Source organism: Borostomias antarcticus (assembly GCF_949987555.1).
Source record: "Borostomias antarcticus genome assembly, chromosome: 18".
Taxonomy (NCBI): domain Eukaryota; kingdom Metazoa; phylum Chordata; class Actinopteri; order Stomiiformes; family Stomiidae; genus Borostomias; species Borostomias antarcticus.
Window position 1 is genome coordinate 8007386 of NC_140251.1, and position 17330 is coordinate 8024715.

General features: G+C 49.2%; 1 protein-coding gene across 1 annotated transcript in view; it reads right to left on the reverse strand.

The window, feature by feature from the left end:
- Positions 1 to 11226: 11226 nt before the first annotated feature.
- Positions 11227 to 17330, reverse strand: part of tln2b (talin 2b) — a gene marked incomplete at its 3' end in the record, with an annotated part of 72236 nt that continues 66132 nt past the window's right edge. Inside the window, exons 51-56 of the mRNA XM_084452618.1 lie at positions 16681 to 16805; positions 13856 to 13981; positions 13679 to 13741; positions 12971 to 13153; positions 12716 to 12841; positions 11227 to 11355 (exon numbers count right to left, since the gene is read on the reverse strand). Of these exons, the coding sequence (XP_084308744.1) occupies positions 11227 to 11355; positions 12716 to 12841; positions 12971 to 13153; positions 13679 to 13741; positions 13856 to 13981; positions 16681 to 16805 (752 nt within the window). The remainder of the gene's footprint in view (positions 11356 to 12715; positions 12842 to 12970; positions 13154 to 13678; positions 13742 to 13855; positions 13982 to 16680; positions 16806 to 17330) is intronic.

Sequence of the window (17330 nt, forward strand, 5' to 3'; positions counted from 1 at the left end):
TTGACTAGTAGCCTAGTACTACAACAGGCCAGAGTTTTTTTTTTTATGGTGTCCCAAATGAACATGGCTGCCCGGGTCTTTTATCAGTCGGCAGATCTGGTCCGGTATCCGGGCCCCCTGTGCGGCTGGAATGTCCGGTTCCCCTCCGAGGAGGAGCCTAGCTTGTTCTCAGAGCGTGTTTATCTAACAGAACCCTGGGGACAGAAGCTAGGGGATTCTATCGTGGCAGAAAGTGATGTGTTACACACTAGTACAGCATGTTGTCTTCAGCCCGTGGAGAGACTGACAACGGTCTAGGCCCGCAGCTGGATCACGCCTTCTCTTCGGTGGAGAAGGCGTCAGACTGTGTTCCTGGGGAGCACGGTGTTGGAGGCCTGCTTGTCAAATACCATCTGAGGAGTTCTGCAGACCTGGTCCAGATATATATAGAGCTCCTTGGATCTCACCAGCCATGGCCTAAACATTAGACCGCTCCATGCTGGGACATGGGGAAGAGGGAGAGGTACCCGGGGGGGGGGGGGGGCTGCAACCCTAGCCCACCGTAACCCGAGTGCAACTAATGCTCTGATGTCACAGATGTCTCTCTGCAGTCTTGTTCCATTGGCTTAGGGTCCTCACACCTCAAGTAGTGTAGACACAGACTGACACCTGGCCAATGCCTACGCACTCAGGTACTGCACACTGCAGGATTCATGCATAATCTTAGAAATTAGGGGCATACATCTGGAGAGCTGCACAAAGCCATTCACCCCAAGACAGCAGTCTCTAACAGCCAAAATGCCATTGCATACTGTATCTGCGTGACGAGCATTTGACGTAGGAACAAAGGAATCGATGGCTTATCTCACCAAATCTGCATTCCGAACATTCAGCACTGATTAGACTCCCGTTGAGCTACAATATGAGGTGCACTTCCTGGGGAAGGGGGGCGCAGGTTTCATCTACAGGTGCCCCGTTGAAGCTGCATAAATTCCACCTGCACCAGGTATTTCAGACTGGAGGCAGCTGCCAAGGGAGAGGGTCTCTCACCACTCACACTGTGAGTCTTTCCTGGGTCTGATTATACTTAGACTGGAACAGAGCCACAAAGTTACTTAGTAAAGGGAAGAATTTTTATAGCTCACCTATCTGGCCTCCGGGTGATTACCGTTTTTTTGCTTCCCTCTGGAATATGTAGAGAGTGGGTCGTATGCCCACCTCCCTTGTTCTCTGTAAAGCACATTGTGTTGCCTCTGGGTATGAAATGCGCTATACAAATAAAGCTTTGATTGATTGATTGACCTCTGTCCTGGTGCATTACCTAGTATAATACAAACCAATATCAAAACCCACTAGGACATCTTTAGTAGTATTTCTCCTGTGTAGACCTGTGTATACATGACATGTATCTCTCAATAAATCATCTTCATCTTCTGAGGCTGAAGCTTATATCCTGTTTTTGGAGTGACTTTGTCCTGAGCTAGAAATCACTCAGTGACAGTTGAGTGAAGTCAAACCTCAGCCAGAGTTTAATATAAAAAAATGCTTTTTACATTGTCTGATACACAACTTATTTTTTATAAAAAGTGAAGTATTATGCCTGCATTCAATCTTTAGGAAAAAACAAACAATTATACAGCCAATTATATTGCAAATTCAAACTGAACAGGACTTGGGAGGCAAAACAACCATTGTGAAGAAACTTCTGCTCCAGGAGGAGGCTGCGGGTGGCGGCCATAATGACTGAATATTTGTGGGCTAGCATGGACTCCTCCCAAAGCGTTTGTTTGTGTTCCCCTTCCACAGCTGGGGACACACAGAGGCAAGAATGTCAGCCCTGTCTGATGCTCTGTCAGCTCAGACCGAGGGGGAGAATCCTCAGAGGGGAACTGCCGTGATTCATTCATGGTGAGTATCACCTCAGAGCCTTTTAAAGCGCATTGTGTTGCCTCTGGGTATGAAATGCGCTATACAAATAAAGCTTTGATTGATTGATTGATTGAACGTCGCAAAGTTTAATGATATGGTTACGAACCCGAGGATGCACTTTTAAAGCAACCACTTAGCGCTTGCTAACAGAGGATGTTCCTGAGGGCCTCTTCAGATTAAAGACAACAGTTTTGAGGGTCACTGTTTCTTGCACGTTGACTGTGCTTGTTTGCACATACTGTGGCGAAAACCGACAAGTGGGAGGAGAGTAAACGGCTGTTTACTGGCAGCCTGAACTTCTTCAAGCTCCAGATAAGAGATTCCTTACCAGCATCTTGGCCATGGCCAGGAATTCCTCCTGGGCCGCTGAAAGCCACTGATATGGGGGCTGACCTGACTGAACACTCGCTCTGTTCTCTGAACGGTCTTGTGCTAGTGTACAACTTCACGTGCTGAATGTGTTGACCCTCTCGCGATCATTGTCTATTGGTCCAGTACCAGTTTTGTTTGTGTTCTGGATGTAGCCCCAGCATCATGTTGACTTCCGAAGTATTTGCCTAAATTATCTTGCCCCTAATGTCACAAGGTTAGAACTTTCCGTGTCTGTACACAGAGAGCGAATCTTCCATACATGTGCCCATATATGGAATCCCTGGTGCAGAAGCCTGTGTGTGAGGTGGAGAGGGTTGGTTGGAGAGGCTTTTTGTGAGGTCTAAGTCATTCTCGATATTTCTTTCCATTCCCCGGTACAGTAAAACTGGTATGCAATTACAACTGAACCACTGTTCCCTATTTCTCTGCTGCGTGTGTCAGAACCTACTGCAAGAGAGATGAAACAAAGCTATCTAAAATGGGTTGTTACAGTAGAATGGACATGAGGGTATGTGAGTACTTCCTTGATACAGTGTCATTCCTTCATAGCTTGAACTATGAATACATCACAAGTTTGAGTAGGCTCATTTGAGCAAGCTATTTCATACAAAGAGTTTTAATTCTAGGATACAAGAATTAACTGCCGAACCTAAAATCACTACAGCTTGGTTCAAGTAAAGCAGTCATTTAGAGGTTGTGTGGGAATATATAGTGAGCATACATTCCGCTGTGTTTTTTTTTAAACATTTTTTGAATCCCTCTCTCCCTCCTCTCTCTCTTCCTCTCTCCGCTCTTCCTCTCTCTCCCTCTCTCAATGTGTTTGTACAGCAGTAGCAGTAGGCCCGGAGCTAATATATCCTCTTTCTCTCTCGCTCTTTCTCTCACTCTCTCTCTCTCTCTCTCTCTCTCTCTCTCTCTCTCTCTCTCTCTCTCTCTCTCTCTCTCTCTCTCTCTCTCGAGCTGACAGACTGTGTGCACTATGCCCGGCCCTGTGGTCTCCCTACCATGAGGAATGCCGCAGGAAGCCACAGCTCGACAATACCTGGCCGCACATACCAAACGTTGGCTGTGACCCTGCCCTCCCGTCTGTCTGTCCGTCCGTCCGTCCGCCTGTCTGTCTGTCATGTGTTTGTTCAGATGCTCAGACTGTTTTCCCGTCATGCTCAGACTCACCGTCAGGTAGAGCAGCTAAGAGAGAGATCATAAAACAACTGTCTGAACACACAGACACGAGAATAAGTACACATCCGGTGTGGTCTGGCTGAGCCTTACCCAGAGGCCTCCCTCTCAGAGATAACAGCGTACGAGGACAGGGTAATTATCTTCCCATCTTGCCGAGGGAACTAGTTCACATCATGACTCCCGTCAAGCGGATATGGGAAAGGCCTGATGAAAGAAAGGGTCTGCTGGAAGTCTAGTAGCACTCCCTGGATCCCTCGTTCTTAGCCAGCCCATTTTCTGGGTCAGGCTATAGGGCAGGGAGAGGAGGGACAGCCAATAGAAGGAGCAGAATTATAGTCACATTGATTAATCACTCTGGCTGGACTCTAAATCCTCACATAAAAAAAAATGGCGTCGGTTGAAGAGAAACATTTCTGCTGAACATTCACAGTGACTGTTTATTCAGCTTTTACACAGGGTGGGGAAGCCACGGAATGGGAAGAGAAAAAAAGTAGCCAAGGACACGCGAGTGCAGAAATGTGGGCTCTCATCTAGTGTACGGCACGGTTTCCTTATTAAGACGGAGGGAATGGGACGGACCGGTGTTACATTTCACTCTAGACAGCTTATATCCCAGGACACTGCAGCTTGGTCCCAGTCTACAGCAAAGTTTGAGGCAGACAGTCGGCCATCTCCCACAGCTCGTCTTGCCTCGTCTTGTCTCAGACAAGAACAAAAATGAGCCTGTTCATGAGTTAGGGGGCGGCTCAAACTGCCTGCTACATTGAGGGTGGGGGTCTGGGAGTGGGTGTGGGGGTTTGGTTCGGGTCAGATCAGATGCTGTTACTTATTTGAGAGCAGCTGTAGCGATTTAATTGACGTTACCTCCTCAAAGGTGTCCAAAATTAGCCCCAGGTTGGAGGCTCAGCTTTAACCCGATATAGCTCAGCTCTCGCTGGCACTCTCACTGCTGACAGGGCTGAATCCTGCCTTCCTCCCACTCCCCCGGTAAAGGATCTGGCTGGGAGGCCAGGGCAGCCATGACAGGCAGACCGCGGAAGACTGAGCCTCCATGAGGCGACCCCCGGCACGCCACATAAGAGGCCTTGCACCACGTCAACCGAGGAAACCCCTGTGGAAATGGGCGAGTTTTAACTCTGCCAACGTTAATATGGGGGAAGACCTTCAACCCGACACTCAAGAGGTCATGCGTTGTGACACGAAGCTTGACAGGGGAAGCCTGGTGGCACGGTAGGCCTATTGCTCCCATCACTACTCCCTCAATAGCTGAGAGAGAAAGAGAGAGTCATATACGCTGGACAAATATTCTGGAGCATCCCACCGATAGCTTGGGCCAAACAGCACATGTGGGACCACCTCCAGTAATATAACACTGTACAGCTCAACACCTCTCCGTGGCACAGAGGTGGTGAGCTGGGGGTTAAACAGACAACGGACAGCTCCCTAGGTTATGACAGCGCAGGCAGCATCTCCACAGGATGAGTTAACGGCAGGCGAGCAGGGCAAACCCCCCCCACCCCCCCACCGGTGGCCTTACATAGGCATGAGTACCAGAGCAGGGCAGGAGGCTCGCTTAGATCCATCATCTCCCAACACCTGGGTTTATGTTAGAGAGCCACTTCTCTCCAAACAGATTCCATCCAGTCTACAAGAGTAGGGAGTGGGAATGTGCTGACGTCACCGGGGGTCTGGAGGAGCTGACGTGAACTCAGTGGTCTCTGGGAGTAGTTCTTTTGTAGGTGTACTATATCTGGGTAGAGAGGACTCGTTAGCACAAAACATCAGGACATGGAAGAAGACAATGTGCAGCAGGGGGAACAGAGAACACCCACGCGGGGGAAAAAGACGGGAACATTTTGACACACCAGCTGTAAAAATATAATTCGAACAGACAGAATAAATGGAACAGAAAAAAAAACGATTATTTCTTTTTCACTTCTTGCCAGGCTTTTTTTTTCTCATGGTATATCAACCTGTACAGTAACTTAACGTTGGGGATATTGTTCAAATAAACCATCAATCCACCATAAGCTGTGGGCTGTGGTTGATGGAATATCCCGACAGAGAGGACCAGAACCTAGTAAAGCCTTTACTTCAGAACAAAACTGGCTTCCGCTCGTTCCTCCTTCCAGTCAGGTTGACTTTCTCATCTCAACATGTCTCTGACCACTTGTTTTAATAAAAAGTATTGAATTTCCTCTCTCTCACTGAGTTCCCATACAACCTTGAATATCACATCTACATAGGGAGTCCGGTATGTTGAAAAAGGCACAAACCAAAAAAAGATTCTTTCCCCGACAGCAAACATTTTTTCCAAACCCTGCTTCCTCTCCCTCTGCTAGCTGTTGGAGGAGCAGGACCAGGCCCGCTTGGCTCCGGCCAGCGCTGCTTCATTCGTATACACTGTAGATGGGAAAAAAGCATGATGCTCGCTGAATCTTGTCCAACTGCAGCCTTACTTATCTTGGATTGGTTTCCAAGACTAAAAAATGCCAGTGAACCAGGCGGGACCATTCGCAGACAATGGCTTTTCTTTTTCTCCTAAAGAATGCAGTCTGTTTGTGGCTTCATATTTCCTAAGGCTCTCCTTTGTTTAGTCTAGTAAGAAAACTAGACATAAAACGGAAGCAATACACCAACAGAGGAATGATGTATGCTGCTAACCAAAGTTGATTCACAACGTCATAAATAGGTCCTGCAGAGAACTATCCCAAAAATGCTGAGGAGGGGATTGACAGCCCAAAACCACTCAAGTGCCACCTTTTGTCATGTACTTCAAGCAAAACCTACCATCAGAGAGTGGGCCATAAACAAAATGTTAATACAGTTTCATTAGTAAAACATGACTGAGCTATCATCCAGTGGAGGACTATCTTTTACCAAGTATCACATGCTTTAAGGGGTTTAAGTGCTCTTAATACGCTCTCTGTCTGTACCTAACTACTTGCACATTGATGAGCTGATACCGTCAGCCAGTGTAGTCACGGTTTGGCACAGCTTCGGCATGGTGAACCTGAGGAACAAAGCATTGAGCAAATGGCTGCCAGGCTGTGTGTGTGTGTGTGTGTGTGGATTAGGCACAGCATAGGCCACAGTCTCTCTAAAGACTGCCCTCCAACACTGTTAATGTAACACATTCGGGAGGTCATGGTTCCCTGATGTGGGTGCCGCCACCACTGTACCTCCCGACGGCGAGCCCCTTCACGGAGGCACTGCTGTTATTAATGACATACGCTCCTGCGCTGGAACAGATCACACTTCAAACCACTCTGCCGCCCGGGTCCAGCTGGTCTCCATCCATGAACGAGCCGGACAAGAACTCTCTCTTGATGCCAACACATGGACCTCTCTCTCTCTCTTCCTCTCTCTCTCTCTCTCCCTCTCTCTCTCTCTCTCTCTCTCTCCCTCTCTCTCTCTCTCTCCGTGCTTCCCTTCAGTCTTCAGACAGACTTGATCCAGGCTCTTAAGATACAGTAAGAAGATAAAAAATACAGAAGGAGAGATGTGTAGAAATACACAAATGTTCTCCATTGGAACGATCATGTGGGAGCCATGAAGGTATTCATGCACTGAAAGGAAATGTAGCTGAGGAGCATTCGGCAACCATGGCCCGGGTGGAAACTTACTGTGGCTGTTACAGCGGTCGACTAATCAAGACTGCAATCATGAAGTTCATGATAATAAGAGCAAGTACTGGGGTAAGATGGGCTCTGTAAAACATTAATCATCAGGAGGATTTTGATAGTCCTATGGAAGAGCCAACGTTTCCCAGATTTCTGTTCTTTTTGGTGTGTGTGTGTGTTTGTGTGTGTGTGTGCCTGCGCGCGTGTGTATGTGTGTGTGTGTGTGTGTGTGTGTGTGTGTGTGGCACTCCCTGCTGAACACATGGCTTCAGTTTCCCCTCTCCACTGTGTGGCCGGTCCTCGCGTGAGACCTAAACACTCACACAGCCAAATATGGTGTTCATTAGGCTGAGCGGCTCTGGGTATTGTGTTGGGCATATCTGACCATCCTCCATACAGGGTCCCAGTCATCCCCATGCACTGGACAAGACAGACAGGTCAGTCCTGAAGAAGACAGACAGGTCAGCCCTGGACAAGACAGACAGGTCAGCCCTGGAGAAGACAGACAGGTCAGCCCTGGAAACTGGAGAAGACAGACAGGTCAGCCCTGGAGAAGACAGACAGGTCAGCCCTGGACACTGGAGAAGACAGACAGGTCAGCCCTGGAGAAGACAGACAGGTCAGTCCTGGACACTGGAGAAGACAGACAGGTCAGTCCTGAAGAAGACAGACAGGTCAGCCCTGGAGAAGACAGACAGGTCAGCCCTGGAGAAGACAGACAGGTCAGTCCTGGACACTGGAGAAGACAGACAGGTCAGCCCTGGAGAAGACAGACAGGTCAGCCCTGGAGAAGACAGACATGTCAGCCTCACCCCCTGGAGAAGACAGACAGGTCAGCCCTGGACACTGGAGAAGACAGACAGGTCAGCCCTGGAGAAGACAGACATGTCAGCCCTGGACACTGGAGAAGACAGACAGGTCAGCCCTGGACACTGGAGAAGACAGACATGTCAGCCCTGGAGAAGACAGACAGGTCAGCCCTGGACACTGGAGAAGACAGACAGGTCAGCCCTGGAGAAGACAGACAGGTCAGCCCTGGAGAAGACAGAGACAGGTCAGCCCTGGACACTGGAGAAGACAGACAGGTCAGCCCTGGAGAAGACAGACAGGTCAGCCCTGGAGAAGACAGACAGGTCCGCCTCACCCCCTGGAGAAGACAGACAGGTCAGCCCTGGAGAAGACAGACAGGTCAGCCTCACCCCCTGGAGAAGACAGACAGGTCAGCCCTGGAGAAGACAGACAGGTCAGCCCTGGACACTGTAGAAGACAGACAGGTCAGCCTCAGGCCCTGAGAAGACAGAGACAGCCTTACACAATGTCACCTGAGGAGAAGGAAGCCAGCCAGCAGCAACATCTGGTCAGACCTCAATAACACATCAATTCTGTCTGAAAGAATTTACTTTTACTTTTGTTTTTGTACAATGAGAGAAACTCCACCAACAAAGAGACTATTTCCTTTTTCAATTTCCTCAACAACCTACAACATCCATGTCGGTTCATCAGTATCAGTCGTCAGGGCTTTCAAACAGCTGGTCAGTGGCTGGTCTGAGATCTGCTCTGTGAAGCAGGAGGAATTAACCACATACACTATGTCCATATTTGGTCTGCCTTACTCTGCCCTCCACTGCTACATTTTTCTCCAAACACCCAGTGACCTCTGCCGCTGCACTGAAAAGTATTATAGTGACATCTACTGGAAAGAATGTAGGGAAACTGACACATCATTTGCTTTGTGCACCAATACTGAACATCCCCTATGACACTGAACACCCCCTACAGAACATCCCCTACAGAACATCCCCTACGTGTTCATCAGGAAGCTTATAAGAACATCTCCTTCCTAAAGAGTTGAATACTGCGCTCAATAACCACAGTCAAACATGTCCATGCTTGTTTCAAACTCTTTATTTTTGGTGAATACAAAAAATACTTTTGTGACCAGATAAATATTATACATACAGTACAGCATCAAATTATGTTGAAACTAACGCAGTCTGTTAAAGAAAGCACAAGACCTACTAGAATAACAAAGATAGTAACTTTTCCTATTCCAGTTAATGCTTAAATTCCTTAGACAACATCTCAAGAGTAGTTCTTACATGTATTGATAAAAACTTCATTTATAGTAGTTTAACAATGAAACAAGGAAATTGTTCAGTTCCAAGAATGACTTTTCATATGAATTTAAAGGCAGAGCAAAGTCCCATTTTTCATAGTTCAGTAACAGCTTGCCACGTGCTGATGGAATGCGATGTTTTGTGTGTCAATACTTCTCTCCAGTCTAAACCTTAAAGTCTCCAGGATGCCCTTTATATACCAGCACAGAATATCTGATGACAGGCGGATGGGCTACCAGCCAAGGCAGTACATGGCGTAGGACTAGGTGATAATTAGATTAGACTGGCAACATGTTCTGATCCAGAATGACAAGACTCTGAGGACGCAGCCTTAAGCTGTTCTCTCTGCAGATGCAAGTTAAGGCACTAGTACACTATGCAGACCAGCGACCGACGAGCATGGAGACAGAGGCCACACTAACACTGACCAGCTGGACCCTACGTAAGACTGAAGCGTTGGAGCGGACACACTAACACTAACCCAGCGGGACTTGGCATTAGAGGATGAAAAGAATGACAAACCATCTGACGAATCACGGCTGAGCACTATTTTGTTGTTCCTACACGGATGAACGTGCAAGGCATCACCTGCGCTCCTTAGTGGATAAGGGTCTATCAGTGCATTTCTCAACGTGTTCTACAGCTTCCTACTACAATATCTATAAGGGAAAAGCGTTACACACCTGCATACACCGTTTCAGTCAGCTCTGCTCATTCTCTCATTAGTCTGACACACACTAGTTGTGTAGACTAGATGTCTGCGTATTGCTATGGTCAGTTAGTGTGAGAGGAGCGGGCCAGCGCTGCCTGGAGACTGGCTGTAATGCGCGTGACGAGTGGAACTCCACAATCTGGCTATTGTCAATTAGACTGGAATTAAAACACAAACACAAGGGAGGACAAACGTGACAAAGAATGTAAACAGAGCCTTCTGGTGCGGTCCAGAGAGCGCCCGGGGGGGGGGGGGGGCTACTGGAACGCCAGGCTGACAAGCCAACAGATGGGACTGCGGATAGACCCCCGATGTTTTGACAACCCACGTCTCACCTGACTGCTCCTGGAAAACAACTAGTTCAGATAACGCATCTGCTGAGAGTCCATACAATGGAAGGGAGTGATAACTATTCAAATGCGGGCTAAATATTACTTCAATAATTATTACTCTAAAATATATTTGGACTGGCATCCCCCCGTGGGACTAGCTTCACCGCTCACTCAGACTGAACCCTTCACTTGCACTGTTTTGGTGTTAAGCTGAACCTCTTTAACATGGTTTCATCTGTAAACCCGAAGCTCACTTTAATACCAACATAATACACGTGTAATAAGCGCCCCCACACTCTCTACTAGTCTATTGGTTAGTAGCTTCATTGATATGTACTGTATAGCTATAATGGTGCATGCAAGCCAGTGATAAGATGAGGTGTTGAAGTACTGCCATAATTCAATAAACACTATGGATGTTAGGTGAGGTACTGTACTTCTCTATAGATCCCTATGTCAGCTTTTTATTCTCTTTGTTTCAGAGTAAACACATTTTTATTTGCTTCAGCACGATTAACACGGCCTTCATCACATTCAGATATGTACTTATGAAAGCTAGTATATGCATTCATAACTTTCGATCAGCCATTGTTAGTTCCAGTAATATTTTACTGTATAGACATACCAGACCCTATCAGTATAAGATCTATACCAGACACTTGTTTGGACTTTTTGTTTGCAAGTTCGAACCCTGCATAGACATCTATAACCAGCTGGTCCTTATTTGAAGTTAAAACGTCAATTCCATTCTCTGACAAATACACACACACATACACACACACACACACGCACACACACACATCACATACAGGTACACGTTTTGAACACAGGCACTAGTCCTTCTCATAAATCAGGCCTGTTTCAAGTGCTGTATAAACCCCGCCTACATGTGAGAGAGAAGCAGCCAGTCACACGAGCCTGCCACCTCATCTGTAACGATAGGCTCAAGAAAGAGATGAATTTCCTGCCTGCTCGACCAATCAGCTCTCATCCTCTCTCAGTTCTGTGGGCAGGAACTTGTACTGCTGCTGTCTGATCTGAGCCAGCTTCCTCCTGGCCTCCTCCAGCTCCCTCTCCTTCCTCAGCATCTCCTCCTGCGCTGCGATTATCTGTGGAGGAGAGGGAAGGGGAGGAGAGGAGGAGAGGAGAGGAGAGAGGGGAGGAGAGGAGGAGAGGAGAGAAGAGAGGGGATGAGAGGGGAGAGGGGAGGAGAGGAGGAGAGCAGAGGAGAGGGAAGGGAAGGAGAGGAGGAGAGGAGAAGAGAGGGAAGGAGAGGAGGAGAGGAGAGGAGGAGAGATGAGGAGAGGATAGGAGAGGAGAGGAGGAGAAGAGAGGAGAAGATGAGTGGGAAGGAGAGGAGGAGAGGTGGGGGAGAGAGGAGGAGAGGAGAGGGAAGGAGGAGAGCAGAGAGAGGAGAGAGGAGAGGGGTTTCAGTTTAGTGGTCTCCACAGCCTGTTCTACTGGGCCTGACATCACCAAACATTCCACACTAGTCGTGCGAGAGGAAAGCACCCGGGACAGAATGGGTCTGCAGTAACAGTAAGTCAGTAGAGAAAGGTTATAAAAGCACCAGTGATTTCCCTCAGGTCTTCATACGGTATGGACTATAGACTATATCTGACCATAATAATCTGAAGTGTCTTTTCTTCACTTTCACATTTGAAATCCGGCCGTTCCTTTCACAGGAAAATGCTGGTTTTGTGAAGGCTAGTTCTCAGAGACCTATAATTATCATAACTCGTCTCTGGTTACAAATGGAATTTCTTAAACGTAAGTATGTAGTATGATTTTTTTCTTCTTTTTGAGCGAGGAGGTCTTGTGGATTTGGGAGATGGCAGCGGGAGAGAGAGAAAGAGAGACTCCCCCACATAAATGTACTCTCTCACACACACACACACACACACACACACACACACACACACGCACGCACGCACATGCAAACACACACACACACACACACGCACGCACGCACGTGCACACCCCACCCACACACACCCACATACATGCACACACACACACACGCTAACCCTAACCCTAACCCCCCACACACACCCACACACACGCACACACAGGCGCGCACAGACAAACACAGGAAGATGGAGTCACCCTCTCCAGATGCCACCTGAGGAGAGGAGAGCTCCAGGCTGTGGATGAGAATGGATGAGTACAGTAGATGCTCATCCACCCTTCAGTGACTTTCTTATTGGCACGGTTAAAAATGAAGTGAATCATTCGCTCGCTGAAGTCTGTGAAAACCTATTTAAGGGACTAGATGTTCTGGCAGCTGTGGAAGCCTGCTAAACCGCCATCTGAAACGTCGTTGATCACACACAGCAGCTAGCCACCATTTCACAGTCATCTCCAGTGACTATAGCGAGGAGAAATGTGAAAGCAATTTGAAAGCTCTTCACGGTCCGAGTGAGACCTAAAACTTGGGAAGAGCTCACTTAGAAAACCCCACAGTCTCACCTGAGCGATGCCGCCCACAAACTTGGTCTTGACAACCACGCTGTCGTCGTCCGCCTTGTCAAACGCCGCCTTCTGCGCCGCCTTCACCAAGTTGTCCGACGCCCGCTTCACTGCGTTCCCAGCAGCCTTAGGGGCAGACAGAGAGGATAGAAAGCAAGCTCTGACGTTAGGTTACTATCCTAACTAAGAGCAGAGCGAAGGGAGATGGGGATGGGGGGGGTGGGGGGTGTGGGGGTTGAGGTCCGGAGGTCGTACCTGGAGTCTCCTCATGGCCTCTGAGTCCTGGTCGGCCTTGACCTTGCAGGCCACTAGCAGCTGAGCGGTGGAGGCCGCCACCTGCTTGGCCGAGCAGATGAGCTTCTCCTCGCTGGCGTGGCCCTGGACCGAGGCGTTGGCCGCCTCGCACAGGTTACTGGTGGCTGCCGCGACCATCCGTGCCTACAGGGGGCGACGACGCACACGTCTGATTCCAGATTCTAATACTGTACTGTATGTACAGCAGGCCACATCAACTGTAGGTTTTGTTTGCGCAGCCTATGTTTCTTGTGGGGTAGTGGCTGTCATAGCATGGATTATACTATCAGAAGGGTATTTAGACAATGTGTTCATCCTAGGTGTGACGTTTTAAACTCTAAATGCTCATTGTGTTTGTTTGTTTGTCAGTGATAATTTATTATAGATGTAGTACATAGGCCAAGTAAGCAAGTATAAGGTTTTGTATGTTAGCATTCCCAACTAGTTTGTCAAAACATTTTTTGCATTTCTATGGAATATCAACATGATATACACTGATATGTTTTAACGTCTTATTATATTGATATATGTATTGATATGTATTAATGTTGTCATGTTTTATATGTTACATATTGATATGTTTTATTGTTCAGGACTCTTGGAATAGTAGCCATTGGCTAAAAGAGGTCCTAATACAAACTCAAACTCTCTAACAACAAGGTCACTTACAGCAGATATGAGACCCTGTGACCACTGCCCGTCGTCCACAGCGTTTGCCAGGTTGGAGCCCACCTGCGCACAGACAGACAGACAGACAAAGAAGCTCTACGGCAGAACTTCATATGGACACACTGGAATTGTTCCTGGCTTGTATGATGTCATCAACATGAGACGGTTGGGACTGACCTTGCCCTGGGCTACCAGTTCCCTCTGTGCAGCCGATGCAGACTTGACCAGGGCGCTGGTGGCGGCGGCGATGGACTTGGCGGCCTCCAGGATCTGCTCCTCAAAGTCCAGCGTCTCGTCCGCCTGCTGGGAAGAGAAGCACACGGTCAACCGTCAAGACGCCAAACCATGACATACAGCTGATTCTGACGTAACTGACGCTATTGCTATCAACGTCAGTCGCAGTCAGGTAGTATCTTTCAAAGAATGTACAAAAAGAAGGTCTCACGGAAGTCATGTCTTAAGAAGCTTGCAAAGAGTGACATCTTGTGGCGGTAAGACAGAAGTCAAAACTCAAACTAACCTTCATAACATACCGAAAACACCAGTAAAGACTAACACACAACAGCTGGGCAACGTCCTAGGTCGCTGCCCCCCTGCCTCAGTCAACCACACACGCCACGATTAGTGACCCGCGACCACAGACCATGCCAGCGACATACAAGGTACAGGTGGCTGGAGACAGGGCGGGACACTGTAGGAATATGTTTGATATATAGTTGGGACTGAATAACAACCTAATATATCAAACATATCAGACAGAGCCCTGCAGAGAGGATCCAGATCTACAATGTCTCAGAGGATGGGGTGGGGGGTGGGGGCGGGGGGGGCATGCTTGGAGGGGAGATTGTTTTATGGGTTAGGTGGGAGGTACGGGGGGGGGCGCTGAGAGAGGAGGAAGGACGGAAGAGGGAGAAGAAGGAGGACAAGAGGAGTTTTATTAGATCGACAGTCTCTCATTACTGAGGGAGACATCTATTCTGGGCGACCCGGACTCTGCTCTCCAGACGACACCGTGTCCTTTCCAGTCGAAGCTAGATACCTTAAAAGGCAAGCGGCGCATTTCAACCCAGAATCACGTTTAATGAACATGTCGTCCTGCCCAAAATGAAATAGAGGAAGACTTGTGTTTTGGAAAACTGTGATTGGGAAGAATTGCCTGAGGACAGGATGCAGTGTTATTTCAGATCACTAGGGGGCGTAGGGTGCCGTCTGAAGAGGCAAGTCACCTACTCATCCCACGTTAGCTGAGGAGAGGGACCGGGTCTGACCAAGAACCGCCACAAACAGAACAAGCCAAAGCTCTACGGTAGAACTTCACACGGACCACACTGTTCTACGGGGACACAGGGAGGGAGACGTCACTGGGATGTTCTGTCTATATCTGGCATAACACACAGCATCATAACCTGCCTACAGTAACTACGGCGTTGCACGTTTGCAAGCGATGGCCACTGCACCCCCTGGTGCTTTGGTAAGCCGTGTGTTATGTGTGTTTTGAAAAGGCCTAAGTCTAAAAAAATAGAGACGCTGAGGAAATAAGTTCGATCTGAAGGACACGCTCTCCTTCAATAAGGCCTGCAGACAGATGTGCACAAATTGGATCTTACTCCATAAGCTTTAGGGCCCAGGCTGTGTAATTGCATCTCCTGGCAACATTACTCAAAATAATCCCCCCCCCACCCCAAAAAAAGGAGCACACCATATAACTTCCTACATGAAACTTTCCTACGACTTACACATCAACATTGCAGCTCACAATGCCCAGTGGGGAGCTTTCCCTGAGGTTCGGGGTCGAACTACTGTAGTGTTACAGTTCAAATATTCCCCCTACCTTCCCCAAACATCAGTACAGCTATGAGCAGCTCTGTCAGGTGTGACACGCAGTATTATTATCCTGTGGCTGAGGTCTGGTTAGCAAGGCCAGGGAGGTAAGGTTGAGGGGTGGTTAGTGAGGTCAGGTTGAGGAGTGGTTAGAGAGGTCAGGGAGGAGGGTTGAGGGGTGGTTAGAGAGGTCAGGGAGGTAGGGTTGAGGGGTGGTTAGTGAGGTCAGGGAGGTAGGGTTGAGGGGTGGTTAGTGAGGTCAGGGAGGTAAAGTTGAGGGGTGGTTAGTGAGGTCAGGGAGGAGGGTTGAGGGGTGGTTAGTGAGGTCAGGGAGGAGGGTTGAGGGGTGGTTAGTGAGGTCAGGGAGGAGGGTTGAGGGGTGGTTAGTGAGGTCAGGGACGAGGGTTGAGGGGTGGTTAGAGAGGTCAGGGAGGTAGGGTTGAGGGGTGGTTAGTGAGGTCAGGGAGGAGGGTTGAGGGGTGGTTAGAGAGGTCAGGGAGGAGGGTTGGGGGTGGTTAGTGAGGTCAGGGAGGTAGGGTTGAAGGGTGGTTAGAGAGGTCAGGGAGGTAGGGTTGAGGGGTGGTTAGTGAGGTCAGGGAGGAGGGTTGAGGGGTGGTTAGAGAGGTCAGGGAGGAGGGTTGAGGGGTGGTTAGTGAGGTCAGGGAGGTAAAGTTGAGGGGTGGTTAGTGAGGTCAGGGAGGTAGGGTTGAGGGGTGGTTAGTGAGGTCAGGGAGGAGGGTTGAGGGGTGGTTAGAGAGGTCAGGAAGGAGGGTTGAGGGGTGGTTAGTGAGGTCAGGGAGGAGGGTTGAGGGGTGGTTAGAGAGGTCAGGGAGGAGGGTTGAGCGGTGGTTAGTGAGGTCAGAGAGGTAGGGTTGAGGGGTGGTTAGTGAGGTCAGGGAGGAGGGTTGAGGGGTGGTTAGTGAGATGAGGGAGGTAGGGTTGAGGGTGATTAGTGAGGTCCCGGAGGTAGGGTTGAGGGGTGGTTAGAGAGGTCAGGGAGGAGGGTTGAGGGGTGGTTAGTGAGGTCAGGGAGGTAAAGTTGAGGGGTGGTTAGTGAGGTCAGGGAGGTAGGGTTAAGGGGTGGATGTCTGGTTAGCGAGGCCAGGGCAAGTTAGGGTTAGGGTTAGGGTTAGGGTTAGCGCACAGGAGGTAGGGTTGAGGGGTGGAGGGGGGGGGCCTACCTTGGGTTTGGCTCTCGGCTTCAGCTGCTCCAGTTTCTTGGCGGCAGCTTCGATGGAGGCCGCCGCGCCCAGCAGCTCTGTCTCGGCGATCACCGTGGGGTCCTCCGGGTCCACCCAATCAGACCCTGGAACACAACACACCCAATCAGATCCCAGAACACACGCATCACTAAAAACTCTTAACAAAACAACACTCCATGCTCAACACAGCAACCAACACACCCCAGGCTCTACCTCAACCACTCCTCCTGACCTCAACACAGCACCAACACACCCCAGGCTCTACCTCAACCACGCCTCCTGACCTCAACACAGCACCAACACACCCCAGGCTCTACCTCAACCACTCCTCCTGACCTCAACACAGCACCAACACACCCCAGGCTCTACCTCAACCACTCCTCCTGACCTCAACACAGCACCAACACACCCCAGACTTTACCTCAACCACTCCTCCTGACCTCAACACAGCACCAACACACCCCAGGCTCTACCTCAACCACTCCTCCTGACCTCAACACAGCACCAACACACCCCAGACCCCTACTTCAACCACTCCTCCTGACCTCAACACAGCACCAACACACCCCAGGCTCTACCTCAACCACTCCTCCTGACCTCAACACAGCACCAACACACCCCAGGCTCTA